This window comes from Meriones unguiculatus, chromosome 3 (assembly GCF_030254825.1).
Source record: "Meriones unguiculatus strain TT.TT164.6M chromosome 3, Bangor_MerUng_6.1, whole genome shotgun sequence".
NCBI lineage: Eukaryota > Metazoa > Chordata > Mammalia > Rodentia > Muridae > Meriones > Meriones unguiculatus.
The window spans coordinates 172771419-172789412 of record NC_083351.1 but is presented as its reverse complement, the minus strand read 5'-3'; the positions used below and the strand labels follow the sequence as shown (position 1 = coordinate 172789412).

The following is a 17994-nucleotide window of genomic DNA, read 5'->3' as shown; positions in this document are numbered from 1 at the left end:
CCAACCTTTTTGTTCCATCTTTTAGGAATAGGAGGAAAAGTTCAGTTTGCTTCCTCTAATAAGGAGTTTTAATGGGTCATCCCTCATTTTCTCCTGAATTTGACCAACAGCCATCTCAAATCTTGGTCATTTCTGTTTGGGTGTGTGTGCGTGCATACATATGGGGGGAGTGTTTTCTGTGCATGGTATGTGATGCATGACCGTACGCATGTTCATGTACCCATACTCAGGCATGCAGAGGTCGGCGTAGGATGCCAAGCGTCTCTCTCTATTGCTCACCTGTTTGCCTCTTCCTTCTGTAAACTAACACATGCTCGTGGGCAACTATTTCTCCAGTTTAGAAATGTTCTCGTCTTAATCCCAACTCATCACCACAAGCAGGCTCAACATCAATTTGCCCATCCCATGAAATGCTTAAGAACTGTCTTTCTCAGATTAATTGTATGTATATGCTTATGGAACTCAATGACACATGCCTGGCTCTCATTACCTGGCTCTCATTGGACACCCAGCATTGAAGCTAAGAATTATATAAGGACACACCCAGTGTCATCACACTGGCACGAACTAAGATTACTAAATGAGGGTCTGGCAGCCTATCATTACATGTTTGAGCCTTCAGGCTCTGGAACTAGCCTCTAGTTTTGCCTTGTTTTTCACCTGGTCCGTTTTCTCCCTCTGACATTTTGTGGCAAGCTTTTTTCTATCATGTAACCAAGCATCATCAGTAAACTCACTCGGTGTGGGTAGGTACTCTTGGCCAAGTGGCTAGAACGCCTGCCCTGGATCAACCTGCGCAACATTCCAGCTGGCCCAGGTCAGTCACCTGGCCAAGGAAATCACACCTAGAAATGTGGGCTCATTTGAAACCATGCTAAAGAGTCAGATGGAGTTAGGTTTTTCCTTTAATGAGATAGTCTTTTCCTTCCCTGAAACCCCACCCCTATAGAACACAACCCTGACATAGAGAGCTACAATGTTTCCTTTTTCCAGAAGCTTCTAATACTTTGTTTCCTTTTTCTGATACTTTGTTTCCTTGCTCAGTTTATAATGCTACCCCTCCCTGCTAGTCTGACATCCATGCTAGTTTAAACAGCTTGGTTGTTTTCCCCTTTGTTCCTCCTCTAAGCAGCTGCTGAGACTTAAAGCTTATCTGCCCTGTGGAGTTTTTTTGTTTGTTTGTTTGTTTGGTTTTGTTTAGTTTTTATAAAACTAAAAAAAAAAAAAAAAAATGCCCTCCAGCTCTCATTTGAATCCACTCTTTTTTTTTTTTTTTTTTTTTTAATAGGTAAGTAGAACACTGATGCCTTTGGGAGGAGAATCAAACCATACCCTCGGAGGCCAGAAAATCCCCTAGAACTTCAATGGAGATAGTTGTGAGCCTCCTTGTGGGTGCTGGGAATTGAACCTATGTCTTCTGGAAAAACAGCCAGTGCTCTTAACTGCTGAGCCATCTCTCTAATCTTTAAATCAATTCCTAAATTCTTTTATTAATCAGACTAGGGACCTGCAGATGGGAACCCAATTCCCCTGTTTCATCATCCTTGGGTAAATTGGGTAAAACTGAAGTCCCCTGGTCCAAAGGCTCACTGATCAAAACCGTGAAAATCTATTTTTATTTATTTTTAGTAAGTATGGAACCCAGGGCCTTTTGCATGTTAAGCACATGTTTTGCCACTTAGCTGCACTCCCAGCCCAAGACAACTTTAAATTCTATTGTTTCCTATATTGTTTAAAACCATGGTGAATTTTAAGAGCAGTCAGTAAGCTGCAGTGTACTTTCAATTATGTCAAATTGATCAATATAACCTGAGGCCATGAAGCCAAGTATGTGCCAAGACCCAGGTACTCTGTGGGTTGGTGGTGTCATCTGCAAGCTAGGACAAGGGCTGCATCAGGAAAGCCAGCTCCAAGTTAGCTAACTGAACATCTGTCTGCAGGACTGTGACACGAAGGCTCAGGCTACACCTTAGTTTAGTAACAGATCTCATCAGGAGTGGTGTCCCTAGGGTGATGGGGAATGGTTTTGTTGGTGCCATCACTTGCAATGAAGACTCAATTGCTTAATCCCAATAAATGTACCTTCTGTAGTCCTATTTTAACACGTGTTATACACCTTTCAAGAACAACCAACCACATATGCACACGCATCACATGTCACACACACACACACAGATACACACATCATATACACACCACACACATATCATACACACACATAATACACAAACATACATCACATACAAATCACACACATGTCATGCACACTTATACCACATACATGCACACTTATACCACATACACACACACATATCATACACACACACACACACACACACTTTTTGTAACACTCATTTTCTGCTGGTGTCCCTTGATTTTCAAGACTGAGATAAAATTACTGTTATAGGATAAATGGCTGTATACCCATAAAATCCACACATGGAAATCTACTCCTCAGTGTGAGGGTATTTGGAGATGGGTCATTTGGGAGCTGACTAGGTCATGAGAGCAGAGTCTCTCAGAGTGTCCCCCGGGAGGTTAGGATGTGGCAAGCATGAGAACTCAGTTCAGATTCCAGAGCTGGACAGCATGTGACTACAATCCCATCGAAGATTCCTGGAGCTCACCAGCTAGCCACACTACATGGTGATGGGTTCAATGAGAGACCCGTCTCAAAAAGTAGGATGGAGACAACTGAGGAAGTTGCTTAATGTTGACCTCTGACCTCCATTTGCAACACACACACACACACACACACACACACACACAAATAATAAAAGACCTCAGAGAAATCCCTCACCCCTTCTGCCTCTTAAGGGCACAGTGAAAAGGCTCTTGTCTAATACCCTTGAACTGAACTGAACTCTGGAGATGTAATAAATAAATTTCTGTCACTTCTAAATCGTACAAACTATCCTATTTTGTCTTATGAGCCAAAACATACTAAAACTCATGCCAAGCTAAAAGTATCAGAAAGGTATTCTTTTACTGAAAACACTAACAGAAAATTCAACTTCCTTTTCAGTCACTGCATGTTCTATGGAGGAGATCTATAACAGTCAATGATGATCATAAAGTGGGAAGCCCTTTAGCCCAAATATGAGCGTTACTTATGTGCTTTGAAGCCTGAAAGGAAGGGGTGGGCTGCAGACACTGCGAGCAGCTGTCAGTCAACACCACAGAGAGGAAAACAAGTGCTGGGAACAACAGGCAAGACTCCAATTTAACAACCCGCCTCACTACACTGTGTCTTCTTACTCTGGCTGACAGCCCACACTGTGATCTGTACATAGTTAACTCAATTAAACAAGAAACTCCACGGGCTGGAAACATCATCTATTCCCAGATGAGCCAGCAAATCAAGACAAAATGTTATGGTTTGGGGTACATCTGTAGTATCCTTAATTGTAAATTGTAAAATTTAAATATATATATATATATTTTTTCTTTTTTGAGAGACAGGGTCTTGCTATAAGTTCTGACTAACCCTGAACTCACAACGTTGAGCAAGCTGGCCTCAAACTCAGAGATCCACCTGACAGTGCTGGGATTAGACGTGTATGGTCATGCCCTGCCCAACACTTGAGAGGGGATTTTTCTATGTAGCCGTGGGTGTCCTGGAATTCTATGTAGACTAGGCTGGCCTGGAACTTGCAGAGCTCTGCCTGCCTCTTCTCGGGTCCAGCAATCTGTAAAAGTACCAGATCCTAAGATAACCCTCTCCTTGCTGCTGCTGGTTACTAGGAGTGTTTTGCAGGACACACATGAACAACCAGAAGAAAAACATGGGGCAAGGTTCAGAAGGGTCTCAAGCGTGGGCATGTCCATCCTCTGGAATGGAATGGGCCTCCCTCCCAGGGCCTGTGTGTGTTGGGCAGTCCGGGGAGCTCTTTGAACCCTGTTTGTGGAGATTTGTGGAAGCCTCATTAGATAGGCACGCTTTATTAGGCCATTAAGGTTTTTTTGTTGTTGTTTTTGTGTGGTAGTTTGAATGAGAAATGCCGCCTTCCCCCCCAAGCTCGGGCATTTGAACAGTTGGTGTCCAGTCAGTGGCATTGTTCAGGAAAGCTTATGTGGTGCCACTTTGCTGAAGGAAGTACGTCACTGGGGCTGGGCTGAGAGTTTAAAGCTTCGCCCACTTCCAGTTCCCTCTGTTGGAGGCTCCCTGTTCCTGCATGGATGCTGCCCTTGGCCATGCCCGCCCACCTCAATGGACTCTTATCCTCCTGAAACAGTGAGCCCAAATAAACTCTCTTTTCTGTAAATTGCCCTGGTCATGGTGTGGCTAATACAGTCCCTATCCCCTGGGATTGGGTTCAAGGTCATCAGCTCCATCCTGAAGCTACGCAGAGACTTCTACCACCAACCATTCCACTGGTCAGGGATTCCCAGCGTCACATACTAAATGTCAGCAAGGGGTGGGGGAGGCAAAGGAGCATTTCTTGTTAGGTCACAAAGGCAGTTAGTGACAAAGGCAGGTGACAAAGGGGGTGCTGTTTGTAGAAGGGTCACCTCAACCAGCTGGGTGAGAAGAAGTAGATGCTGACCAGGGGAACAAGAATAGTAGGGTTCTAAGGTGGGGGTGGGGCTCTGAAGAGGACAAACTGGGACTTCTTTGCAGCCCTCCTTGACTTGTTGGTGTGATCTGGATCAAGTTGCTTGAATTTCCTCTGTTTCCTCACCAGGACAGTGTGGACTAGTAAGACTTCTTTCATGTAAATAATACGCATAGTGCTGAGAATAAAGATTTCAAACAATCAATCTGTGGGGAGGGGCAGTGAACACACAGACATTCTGACCCTGATGAGCCAGAGACACGTAAGCCTCTCTCATCTCCTTTAAAGCTAAGCTTTAAAGCTAAGCTCATCCTTGGCTTAGAATGAGACCAAGACACAAACACTGCAGTCTCAGTGGGTTATGAGACAAGAGTTGGGAAGGCCTAACCTGCCACTGCCTTTCCTTAGGGAGCACGCTTCCGCTTCCTGTGTGCAGGGCTCCCGTGCCATTCACTTAGTCTTCCCTCTCCACCCACATTGTCCGGGAATCCCTCCCTTCCCCAAACCAGCCACTGGAAAGTCCTGCCGGACACAGAAACCGACCACGTTAACAATGCGTATGCCAACACCCGAATGCCCTGTTGTAATGGTGGCAGCTGACAAGCAGGTGCACACCGGAGGATCGGCACACATTCCTGGTTGCCAGGTGGCTGTCCACTACTGTTGGGCCCCAGGCAGGAATGCTGCCGAGCCTACTCCCCGCAACAAAGAAGCTCCCAGCCACCCAGTCAAAAACATCTACACTGTGGAGGCTCACAAGCCCAGCTCCCAAGCAGTGGGGTTGAACATCCATAATCTGACAACGTGAGGCAGAATAAACCTTTTCCTTTATTAAGTTGATTATCTCGGGAATTTTTGTCACAGTCCCCAGATGTCACAAACACATCTTCCAAAACCTAACTGGGTTGGCTTGCTCTGTACAACAGCTAGACAATGTCAGTATTTCATCAGTAATGTAACTCCATCAAATGCACTCTACTCCACAGACTACTGGGCTGAGGTATAGCACAATGGCACAGCACTTGGCTAACATACATGAGACCCGAGTTTGATCATTACGACCTCAGGGGGAGGGGAGGGGCGATCAGAGTATCAAAGACAACCTAATAACTTTCCCCAAATAAAGCAAACACATGACAAAGTATTATCCCACATTTCCTTTGAATTTAATAGATCATTAATGTCATCATAACCAATGTATACAGGCTACCAGCGTGGTCAGTCAAACACCTCACAGAAAGAACTTCAGAAGTCAAATTGGAAGGAAATGTTAGGCAGCCCGCATTCTCTCTGAACAACCTTTTCTCTGTCCCACATTAGCTTCACCTTAGCACTCTGTTCTGCTAAGTGCTTAGATGAGCACAGAAACTGTGGGCCTGAGGTGCAAAGCAGAAGAGAAATATAGCAGCGGGCTAAAATAACAGGAGGCTAGGTAACCCACAATCTTCCTGTCATGCCCAGAGTTGTGGAGGCCACAGGCATGCCCCGAAGCAGCCAGGGTCAGCAAAGGCCGGAAGCAGGTTCAGGGGCACGGCCAGCTGACTGTGCCCAGCTCTGTGTACAGGACTTGCCCTGTATGACTCACTCTTGGATCGGTGTCGCTTCCTCATACCGGCTGACTCTGGGTTGGAAACCATTCTAGTGTCCTGGCGTCATAACGTGCTTACATTGTGCTATCATTTACCTGCTGCAACTACAACTTGACGAGAAATCACACTTATCCAAACCGACCAATGCAAGCCTAACAGCGTGCTGGAATCGAGTCAGTACCCAGAGTGAGACCAGCCACTCTCTGGGCCACCAGGCGAGGAGGCAACACACCTTTAACCCCTGCACTCAGAAGGCAGAACAGATGGTTCTCTGAGGCCAGCCTGGTCTACACAGAGAGTTCCAAACCATCCGGGGGCTCACAGAGAAGCCCTCTCTTTATACTAGAAATAATATTCTTTTAATTCTTAGAAGTCCTGCACTATTTATAACACATTAAAATGAAAGTTATTAAGATCTCAGACCGCATTCTAGAGACCGTGGGCAGAGGGAGGAAAAGGTAACACTGAAGACATTAGATTCCTTCTCTGTCTTGCCCTTCCTCCCCAGTGTGTTTGTGGCAGGAGGGAAGGATAGAGAGTGAGGGGTAGGAATATTCCCACCAACTGAATGCGAGTAGAGCACTTACTTGAAGGGATTAACCTTCACCTATGTGTTAACAACGAAGAAAAGCCTCTAACCCCAGAGATGGGACGGGAAAATCCTTCAGCAGTCTCCATGAAGCAAGGGAAAATTGCCCACTCCTGAGCCCAATCAGTGACACGCCTCCTACAGACAGCAGAGGAAAATCAGTAAGACAGAAAAAAATTACTTTTCCATGAAGATAATATATCCCTGGGTTTACACGCAGATGGCATATATAATAAAAGCAGAGAAGAAATATGGTACAGAGGGCACGTCATATCAGGTAGAGAGACCTGATGTGTTATAAAATATATGTGCTTCATTAAATAAAAAAAAAAAAGCAGCAGAAAGAATCTGTGTGAATGTGCAGAAAATAGTTATCATCCCTCCTTAGCCTGCTTAGAGGATCTGTGCCTCCAAATGTCTTATCAGGACTGTGTAATTCAGAGGCATGTCAAAAGTCACAGCGCCCGGGGCCCGGGCCTGCCCGTGACCCTTGCCTGAGCTGGCTCCAGGCTGCCTTGTGCTTCTGTTGGCTCCAGTACAGAGACATGATGCCCCAACTGACGGAAGATTGCACCAGCCAGAGCTCAGAGCGTTTCATCACCCTCTACTGTCTGTCTAGGATTGTGACACCATTTCCCTAATGACTCCAAACCCTGGGTGGATCAACACAGCACATACCCGTAAGTCCAGGCTTCATGAGCATAGAGTCAGAAGTGGGGCAGAGGTACACAGCATGCTGCCGTGGATTAGCATGGATTAGTACAGACAAGAACACAGCACAGAGCACAGTGCTCCTCTTACGCTATCTTTCGCTGCTTCTCCTATTTCAGCATCTCACAGTGCCCTATCTAAGAGGACTGTCTTCCCCACAGACACCACATTTTGGTAAATTCAGGATCCCACACCAAGCTTAGATATCACAGATGTTCGAAAACTTCGAAAGCTTATTCTGATTTCACAGACTAGAGAACAGCCACTCTGAATTAAATACAGCAAATGTCATAGGTGCTGGCCTTACTCTAAATTATGATGTATCTTCTCCCACTCTTTCTTTCCTTTGAGGGCCTATTATAGCTCAGGCCAGTCTCAAACTCTAGTCAAGGATGACCTTGAACATCTGTTCCTTCTCCCTCCATGTCCTGGGTGCTAGGAATTACAATGTACCTCACTTCCCTTAGTTTGTGTGGTATTAGGGATCAAAGTCTGAGCTTCATGGATGCCAGGCAAGCACTCTGTTAACTAAAATCCACAGCTCCCCAACAGCAAACTGTTTCTACAATCCCTCACATACAACCCTTCAGGTAATAAATTTCTTCTTAACAAAGTACCTGGACACTTGACCAGTTTTAATCCTAAATCAGACGGGAAATGTTTTTGTACATCTTTTATTCTACTCAGAAAAAAACTGTGACTGGAAATGAAGGTTAGTCAAAACAGGTGAGAATTTAAACTCCTGTTAAAAAGTCGATGGCAGCAAGGGGGGCAGGAGTGAGAAGGAAGGGGACACTTCAGTGGTGTTCAGTAGGCCACCGGATGCAATGGAAGTGGGTGTGTGCCGTCCATGGCTGAGCAGTCCTTAAACTTAGGGCCTGTTGTTACCCTTGGTGGCGAGTCAGTACCTAGAGTGAGACCAGCCACAGTGACATGGAGGATAAAACTCTGCTCTTTGGTTAGAGACAGCAAGGCTGGATCAAATATTCCATCAGAGAAAGCAGAGGGCAGACAGGGGAAAACGCGGACAAGTTCAGACTTTTGATTAATCTAGTGGTCTGTTTCTTCCTTTTTGCTTAGTCACTACTCCAATAAACTGACTTCCTATGAATCTAGTAACTGAAATGATTATCAGAATTCTTACTCCAACTAAAACAGTTTCTTTAGGCACATAAATGAACAAGGACTGGTTTTAACTCACTTCTACCAGAAGCTAACAGGTGTCATATGTTCCAGGGGGGAAAAGAAGATTGTATCAAGTAACTGTAGGAAAGCATTACATTTAAGAAATCTTTCTCTCTTTCTCTCTCTCTCTCTCTCTCTCTCTCTCTCTCTCTCCCTCCCTCCCTCTCACTCTCTTGTTTTTCCAACTTTTTAAAGCAAGGTCTTACTAACATAGTTCAAGCTGACCTTGGATCAGCTATGTAGCCCAGGCTACCAAACATACAATTCTCCTACCTCAGCTTCCAGAGTTCCAGATTAGAGATATATCCTTCCATGCCCAGCTAACATGCTTCTGTATTCTGGGACTTTCCCAGACCTTTATCACCATATAGATCTTCTCTTCCAGAGGAAGGGACAGTATATAATTCCCTCTAGACATTTTTCCCCTGGAGAATCTGCTTTAGTTGATTGGGGACTTGGGGTGCTGGAGATTTAATTTAGAGTTTCACATACATGAAGTCTATACTCAACCAATGAGATACACCCTTTTCCCAGACAAGAGTTGGGTATTTTTTAACTTTTTGTTTTGTTTTGTTTTTGAGTCAGGGTGTCTCTGGGTAGCGTTGGCTGTCCTGGAATCCACTTTATAGAGCAGGTTGGCTTCGAACTCTAGAGCTGGAAATACAGATCGGCCTGTCTCTGCCTGCCAAGTGCTCGGATTAAAGTTACACAACCACTGCCTGACTTAACTTCTTTATTATTTATCTTAATTATTTTCCACTATGTGTCTGTATGTGGTAAGTGCACATGAGTGAGGCCAGAGGTATCCGATATCCCTAGATCTGGAGTTACAGGTGGCTATGAACCACCCAACCTGGGTCCTGGGAATGGAATCCGGGTCATGTACTTTCTCTTAACCACTGAGCCCTCTCTCCAGCCTGCATTTTTTTGTGCAGGATTCATTCAGCCTTCAGCAGTCAAAAGCATTCTAAGGAACATACTCTAAGAACCTCCTGCTAGAAGGTTCTGCTAGAACCCTGCTAGAACTTCAACTTCCGAGTTCTAACTCCAGGGCACACGGATAAGCCTCTGCTGTGGCCTACATGTAAACTGCAAGGGTTCCTGTGATAGAGGGTTGGCCCTCAGCATGCTGAAGTGCTGAGGACCTGCACAAGTGGGGCCTTGATTAAGTCTCTGGGGCATGAAGGTGCTGCCCTCGGAAGAGAGTAAGCCAGTGATTCTTCCATCTCTGTGCCAATACCTGAGTTACTGCCTGCTTCTGCCTCACACAGGGAGAGGCCTCCTCCTCCTCACCTACCACCTGGGTCCCATCATCTAGCAGGGATAGTCTGAGACCTGAGTACAGCACCCTGCCCTGCTCCTGCACCTCAGTGACAAAAAAATGAGAACAGACTGACAAACAGCCCCCACCCCACCCTCTTGAAAAATTATCCAATCTCAAAATTAAGGGGCAAATGACGTAAAGAGTTTGCCATCAAAACATACTCACAAGCAAAGACAAAGGACAAGTCAAAAACTAAGATGATAAAATAATTACCATGCCAGGCGGTGGTGGGGCACACCTTTAACCCCAGCACTTGTGAGGCAGAGGCAGGTGGATCTCTTGAGTTCAAGGCCAGCCTAGTCTACAGAGATTTCCTGGATAGTCAGGGCTACGCAGAGAAACCTCTTTTGGTCTTGGAAAAAAAACAAATGAAGAAAAAATAATTACCGATGTTTTCTACGTATCAAAATTTCCAATGTAAAGATTACAAACCTCAAACAATAATAACATATGTCTATAACAGAAGTTCTAATTGTGTAAGGCTGAATAATTAAGATGGTCATATAATCTGCAGCAACTAGAAAATGTAAGAGAGATAACAAAATCCCTCCCCCAAAACACACACACAAAACCAAGTGAACAAGTAGTGAGTAGCAAGCATTGTGGGAGATTGAACCATGTCCATGATTATATGTGAATGAGCTGAATACTCATGTTAGCTTGTAAGGGTACTGTAACAAAGTACAAATTGCCTGCCCATGCCTGTTTTAATCCCTGGCATCTTTATAGCCATGAGTACTCTTCAAATGCAACCTTTGGAAATAAAATAATACATGGAAGAACACACAGGAGCTACCACGTACTGTCCAGCCCTCCTGATATCATCTTATCAAAACTTAGCTACTATTTTATATTATGGACAAAATGATGAATAACCTGAGGCCTACAGAAGACATTGCTCTCTGCATAAACCAGCTCCAGATTGGGTGGCTCTAAACCGTTCAGTCTGAGTACATAAACAATTGCGATGAAAAGAAAGACTTACCCACAGAAGCTGAGCTTTTAAGAGCTGACTCCTTCGGGGCTCCTTTCTCGATTCGTAATGTGGCCCACTGTTCAAAACAAGAAGCATGTGTTGAAACACTTCCACAGACACATGTTAACACTGAAGCACACTTACACCGAAGTGAACTTAAGGCCAGACTCAGTCTGAATTGGGGAGATACCTCTGGGAATCTCTCATGTACACTAGTGCTGGCATGAGAGCTAAAGTTATATTTTAATTACTGTGCTCAAGAAATCTACAAAACAAAAATGCCTCTAACCTTAAGCCCCCCTTGCCCAAGGACAGACAACTTCCTGGAATGCTGGGGGCTATTGTTCAAGATTACAAGCCACGTGTTTTCACTTCTGTAAATAAGTCTGGTTGCTCCAACTGCACAGGATGTGCTTGGTCTGGAGGTATGTAGGCAGGAAGTATGTCAAGAGGTATCCTTGCCCCCGATTGGATGAAGGCAGGAAGTTTGTAGCCTTATGGGTTTTGCCTTTATAAGCACCAGACTAAAGTAATTATCAGCCATTCTTTGGGAATCCTGGGTATGGAACTGGGCAGTATTTAACAAAGTTTGTTTCAAATTCAGGTCAAAAATTGTGGTAGTGGTCTTATTCTGTCCCAGTCCTAGGCCTCTGTACGTCCCCACAGTTGTCACTGATGACGTCCTAGTAAATACGAAGTTGCTTCAGAAGACAAATGGGAAACATGTAGAGCAAGATAACAGCAGATGGCTGTTTCAAGAGCGTCGGGGTTGAGAAAGGCCAACCAACTCAGAACCCAAACCACCAAAACCAAACCAACCAAAGCAGGCCTCAACTTCCTAAATAGCCAAGAACAAAAACCAGGATCAGAACTCCCTGCATGGAGCATTCTAGGCAAGCACTTACGCTGACCCACCCCCACCTCCACCCCGCCTGCCCCTCAGCTCTGGGTCCCTGACCTTCCTGCCTCCACCTCTCCAGCACTAGGATGACAAACCACACCTGCTCCATGCAGTCCTGAAGACTGGCTCCAGAGCTTCATGCACGTGAGGCAAGCACCCCTCTTCCTACAGTTCTTATGCACTTCTCATATCATTTACCACTTGACACGCACCTTAAAATGACCACGTGGATTATTTTCAACATCGAATTTAAAGAATCTGTAGACCTGGCTGGGTGATGGTGGTGCATGCTGTCAGAGGTCAGCCTGGTCTACAGAATTAGTCCAGGTCAAAAACCAAGAAAGAAAGAAAAGAAAGAAGAAAGAGAGAAAGAAGGAATACTGCATCTGCCCCTTTTGGTTGGTTAGGTTTTGAGTTTTAAATTTAGCAACTAAGGTCTGGAGATATAGCTCAGTGATAGAATGCTTGCCTAGCACATTCAAGGTCAGAGCACAGAGATGATAGAATAGATAGATATAATAAATGATACATAAATGATAGAGATAATAGATAATAGATACTTGCATACATAAAGGTGGGAAATAGAGATACTTAGATATGTAGACACATACATAGATACATAGATAACTTTATCCTAAAAAGCAATTAAAATAATATCTAAGGTTACAATTCAGATACTGTAGTAGTAAATTAAAAATGTGTTGGGCTTTTTATTATTTATTATTTGCCCTATGATTATTGCAGTGGTATTATTTAACCTGCTATCACCAATAAGACACAGACACTTGTTAGGTCTTAAAATTGCCTTTATTACCTTAGGCTGGGCAGATATTTCTACCTATGTTATCTCAGTAACCTCACCATCCATCTCCCAGCCCCAATGCCATCTGCCTTAATCATCCCTATCTGGGCTACCTTCCATACATAATCCCAAAATACTTGCTTGTATTCTTTATCTGGGCCTTTTCATGTCATCGTTGGAGTCCTTCCTCCTGACCCACGTGGTTTCTTCTCCAAGATAACCCACCATGGAGCCCTCCTTTCCCTCTCTTCCTGTCAGTCAGTCTCCTTCCCGTGATTCTCCTGTCCTCTAAAGCCTAGGGAACCTTAGCCATGCCTATCCCATTCTGCCCTGCCCAGGTTTAGGCCATTTAATCAAGTAGGTTTACACAACAAGGATGGGTGTGCCCAGGCAGTAGCCAGCATCAATATACAAGCTTCACAACAACCCCAACAAGATACTAATGTCTTTTTTTTTTCCCAGACAGGGTTTCTTTGTGTAGCCCTGGCTGTCACAGAACTCTATGTAGACCAGGCTGGCCTCAAAATCAGAAGATTGACAGTGCCAACACTGTCCAGCCTAGACACTGAGGAGAATGGTTTTTAATAAGCCAGTCAGTCTGACCCTGTAACAGACTTCAAAAGTGGCTTCAGACTAAACAGGCCTGAATTTCTATTTCTCGGAACATGAAACTACAGTCCATGGAAACCAGATACAATAACTCAATAACCTCCCGAAAAACCAGAAACAATAACTTAGGTAAGTTCCCAGGCACTCACCAATCAAATTGAAGGTCAGTTAAAAACACTTTGTCTAGCTATTCAAAATGATACTGTGTTACCTGGGCACTCCATGAAGTCCCCCAACTTTCAGAACCAATCTTGAGTTCCCCCATATCCCCTAGATCAGCACCAGCCAATCAATGCAAAGATTACCTAGGCACACTGAGAAACCCTCTAACTGTCTTTAAATTGAGCCCGCTTGTTCACTTCAGGGCTGATATTCTATAGAATAGTAGCCCCTGCATGCTGGAAATTTCTGCAGAATAAATGTTTCTTGCCTTTGCATACTACTTGAGTCTGAGTTCTTTCTTCAGTGATTCCCAGACCTAACAGACACTAATGTCTAAATTGACTAATCTGAAAGGGAAAGAGCAAAATAAGAGGCAAAATGCACTGTGGTGATGATAACTAAATATAATCACCTGTGTAGAGGAATTTTAATTCAGAACATGGCTGCTCTGGCAAGAGATCACATCCAAAGATGTTCTAGGTCTGTGATTCAGCTGGAATACATATACACCTTTAGTTCCAGGAGACAGATCTTTGAGTTCAAGGCCAGCCTGGTATAGAGCAAGTATCAGATAAAGAAAAGCTTTATAAAGAAAAGGTCCAGGCATGTTGGTATAGCACTCAGGAGACAGAGGCAGGCAGATCTCCGAGTTCTAGTCAGTTCTGTTCAGACAGTTTGGTTGATCTAGTGAGTTGAGAGGCAGTGCAGAGGAGCTGAGTTTGTGACAGTTCAGTTCATGGGAGAGTTTGAAAGGCAGGTTGAAGAAAGGGCCTAGAACATCTTTGGATGTGATCTCTTGCCAGAGCAGCCATGTTCTGAGCTATAAAGGGTGAGTTTATTCAGCAGTAAGTCTCAGAGGCTGAAAACATCCTAGGCCTAGATTAGATTGTACTGTACGGAGGCTAGAAGCTTCCAGGACTAGGCCTAGATTAGATTGTACTGTACGGAGGCTAGAAGCTTCCAGGACTAGGCCTAGGTTAGCAGATGGAGGCAGCAAGCCTAAAATGACAAATTAGGTGAAAAAAAAAATACTTTCAAATATCTTGACAAATACTGTCAAAAAGACAGATTTATTAATATAAAAAAAAGAGACCAGAAAGGCACAGAAATATATGTTAAAGAGAGAAATTAAACACTTTTTTTTTTAATAAATAACAAAACAACTGAGCCAGGCACAGTGGCACACTCCTGTAATCCCAGCACCCAGGGAGGCAGAGGCAAGCAGATCACTGTGAGTGTGAGGCCAGCCTGGTCTACAAAGAGAGTCCAGGCTATACAGAGAAACCCTGTCTCAAAAAAAAAAAAGAAAAGAAAAAAGAAAGGAATGAAGGAAGGAAGGTAGGAAGGAAGGAAGGAAGGAAGGAAGGAAGGAAGGAAGGAAGAAGGGAAGGAGGGAGGGAGAGAGGGAGGAATGGAGGGAAGGAAAGTAAGGAAGGAAGGAAAGAAGGAAAGAAGGAAGAAAGGAAAAGAAAATAACGTAGAGAATAAATAGCCTAGAACTTACATGTGAAGGTCAAGGACTATGCCTCCACAGGACTGTGCAGCCCAGAGCCAAGTAGGAGTCTGACACCTAACTTAGAACACCTAAAAATAGAGGCCCAGTCTTTCAGCAGTCCATCTCTAGCAGTAAGACTCACACTTGATCTGGCTGCATCCTTTCTATTCTTGCTCAAGAAGGAGGCATTTAACCCTGGGCTCCTACCTTTTCTCAACTGAGGTAAAGGTTAGTGTCCATAGTTTTTCCCTAAAGCTGTGGCATCTATTATCATTTGTAAGGAAACCAAAGATAGTATAAAAGAAATTTGTGTGACAACCAATTATTATTATTCTTAGAATTCACCCTTTTATTGTGACCACCTAATTTTATGTTTTATAAAGGCACCTTAAACTAGAACAAACATTCCATAGGAAGATGTCAACATTTTTAGGAGGGAAGAGTTCAGCTATGAACCCTCTGGAATTCAAATGTTGAACAGGGCAGATTTATATTTAGAGGTAAGATCATTTAAAAATATTATTAGGTTAAAATGAAGCCCTTAAACTAAGCCCTAATTTTATCTGATGAGTGGTCTTCTAAGAAGAAATTTGGATACCCAAAGAAATACCAAGGCTAGCACTGGAGAGACGAGATGGTTCAGTGGATTCAAATATTTGCTGTGCAAGTGTGAGGACTTGAGTTCAAATCTCAAGAACCCACATATGAGCCAGATATGTTGGCTAGCGTCTGTAATCCCAGCTCTCCTACACAGAGAGATGGAGGCAGAAACGAGAATCCACAGAACTTCACTGGTTGGCTGGCTAGCTTCAGTCATGCATCGTAAGAAACACTGTCTCAAAGACCTAAGAAAGGACTGCCACCCAAGGCTGACACCTCTACATGAAACAAAGTCACCTGCAGTCACACACAAGGATGCACATGCACACGTTTGTATGGCCACAGGAAAAAAAGAAGAAAATATCAGGAGTGTGTGTGTGAAGACACAGAGACAAATGAAACCAGCCTCATGGACTCCCTGACCTGAGACTGCTGGTCTCCGGAACCCCAAGAAAGTTACTCTGTACTGTTTAGCCCGCTCAGCCTGTGATGCTTTGTCATATACAATGACATTCTTCAAATAGAAAATCACATCCCTCAAAGAGCAAGACAGATGGCAAAGAGCATTTGAGAGTGCACCAGGTTTCCCCATTTGAGAGGGCCAAGGGTCTGCCCCACAAAGACTGCTCAAGATGAACAAATTTCAAGGTTGGAGAAGCAGATCTTCAATGCCAATGGAAAGCTATAGTAGACAGCTGCTGGGGAATCCATAGCAGTCAGACAGACAGACAGCTGCTGGGGAATCTGTAGCAGACAGACAGACAGCTGTTTGGGAATCTGAGTAGACAGCTGCTTTCCAGTGTTTGCTTATGCACTACCAAAAGCGAAGAAGCATTGCAGCCAGCCTGGTGTCAGGGAGAACTTGTCTCCCAGCAGAAAGTTTACTCTCCCAGGGCCTGTTTCATCATCTCTCTAAGGAGGGTCAGTACCAAAGGTGACAGTAAATGTTAGAGAGCCAGGCAAGGCCTGTGACCGGATCTGTAAACCCAGCTACTTGGGAGACCGAAGCAGGAGGTTCATAAATTCAAGGCCTGTCTAGACCAACTCTAATCACTAAGTCTGGTGATTTAAGGCCAGCCTGCACAACTTATTGAGACCCTTTCTTAAAATACAAAGTAAAATGAGGACTGGGAAGACAGCTCAGTGGTGGAGAGACTTGCCTAGCTATCCTCTGATTGAACCCCCAGTATGGGGGTGTGGGCATGAAGGAGAGCATTAAAGGAGAGAAACTGCCTGGGGCCCACTGAGACACAAAGCAGTAGGATAGACTGCTTTTTCCTCCACACACCTCACCCTTGGTTCAGGTACCAAAGACAAAGTTTCTTTGGACCACCAGGGCAGCTCCCAACAGGCCGCCGCTTCCCTTTTACCTCGCCAGCTTCTCCACCCAAGTGAGTGAGCCCCGATCCAGAGGCAGTATGGCTCTTCTGGAGACTCTAAGTCTCTTCAGGATAATCTCAGAATGATTCTGCCTCGAGACCATGCAGACAAGAGGACCGGAAGTGCAGAAGCAGCTTTAACAACGGCTGCGGCTACACCCGCACCTGGCTGAGTCCAGAGCAAAGCTAAAAGGCATACATCTATCAAGCTTCTCGCCACTTAATTCCCAAAGTCTGAAGGGGAGAAGGGGGACTTCGCTAAAGTGTGTTTCAAGCCACATTAAAAAAAAAAATCTCTTTTCCAAGCTGTATAGATGAAGACAGCCTTGATTTTTTTTCTCTTTTTGAAAATTTCATATATGAGCACCATATTTACATCATTTTTCACTCCACCATTTTCCACTTTCCATGTCAAATTCATAGCCTTTTTCTTTTTTAATTATTAGTGATATCGATAGATGATAGATAGATAGATAGATAGATAGATAGATAGATAGATAATCTGCCTCTACGTCCCAAGTGCTGAGATTACAGGCATGTGCCATGTTACCCAGTTTATGTGGTGCTGGGAATTATACATGCCAGAAGAACACTGAGCTCCATCCTCAGCCTTCAAGCCTGATTTTAAAACAACCCAAAATCTGGGGCTGGAGAGATGGCTCAGAGGTTAACAACACTGGCTATTCTTCCAGAAAAACCCAAAAGCTCGCAAAACCACAAGGTTCTCATTCTAGACAATCAGAGCATCTAAGTTTTATGCTGTAAATATTCAAGGATTGAGTAAAGCCAGGAAACGAGATAAGGAAAATGAATAAAATCTTCTAAAAATTCAAACTCCAGGGTTTAACAAAAATAACAGCCAAAAGTGTTATCTGTAGCCAAATGAGTGCTTCTTGGCAGAGTTTAAGTCATATCGGTAGAATAAAAATCCTGGCTCCAAAGTCAAATAAAAACTTGATTCTACCTCTAACAGCTGCATGCTACTGAACTCCTGCCCTAAATTGATAAGAATAATGACAGGCCCCTGTGGAATTAAGATAAGTGAAAAGCCAGCTTTTCTTTATTGTTGTCGCTCATTATAAACAGCCTGGGCCTTCCTAGCGCACTGATTTCCAA

General features: G+C 44.1%; 1 protein-coding gene across 5 annotated transcripts in view; it reads right to left on the bottom strand.

The window, feature by feature from the left end:
* The window catches only part of Gpat3 (glycerol-3-phosphate acyltransferase 3), a 50473-nt gene that overhangs the window by 26359 nt on the left and 6120 nt on the right, over window positions 1-17994 (bottom strand). For 4 of the 5 annotated variants that reach the window (XM_060381024.1, XM_021655803.2, XM_021655802.2 and 1 more), the window contains one exon: window positions 10940-11006. In XM_060381024.1, coding sequence (XP_060237007.1) covers window positions 10940-11006 — 67 coding nt within the window. Of the gene's footprint in view, window positions 1-6732; window positions 6873-10939; window positions 11007-17994 lie in introns of those variants that run through there. The other variant, XM_021655805.2, reaches the window with a different exon arrangement.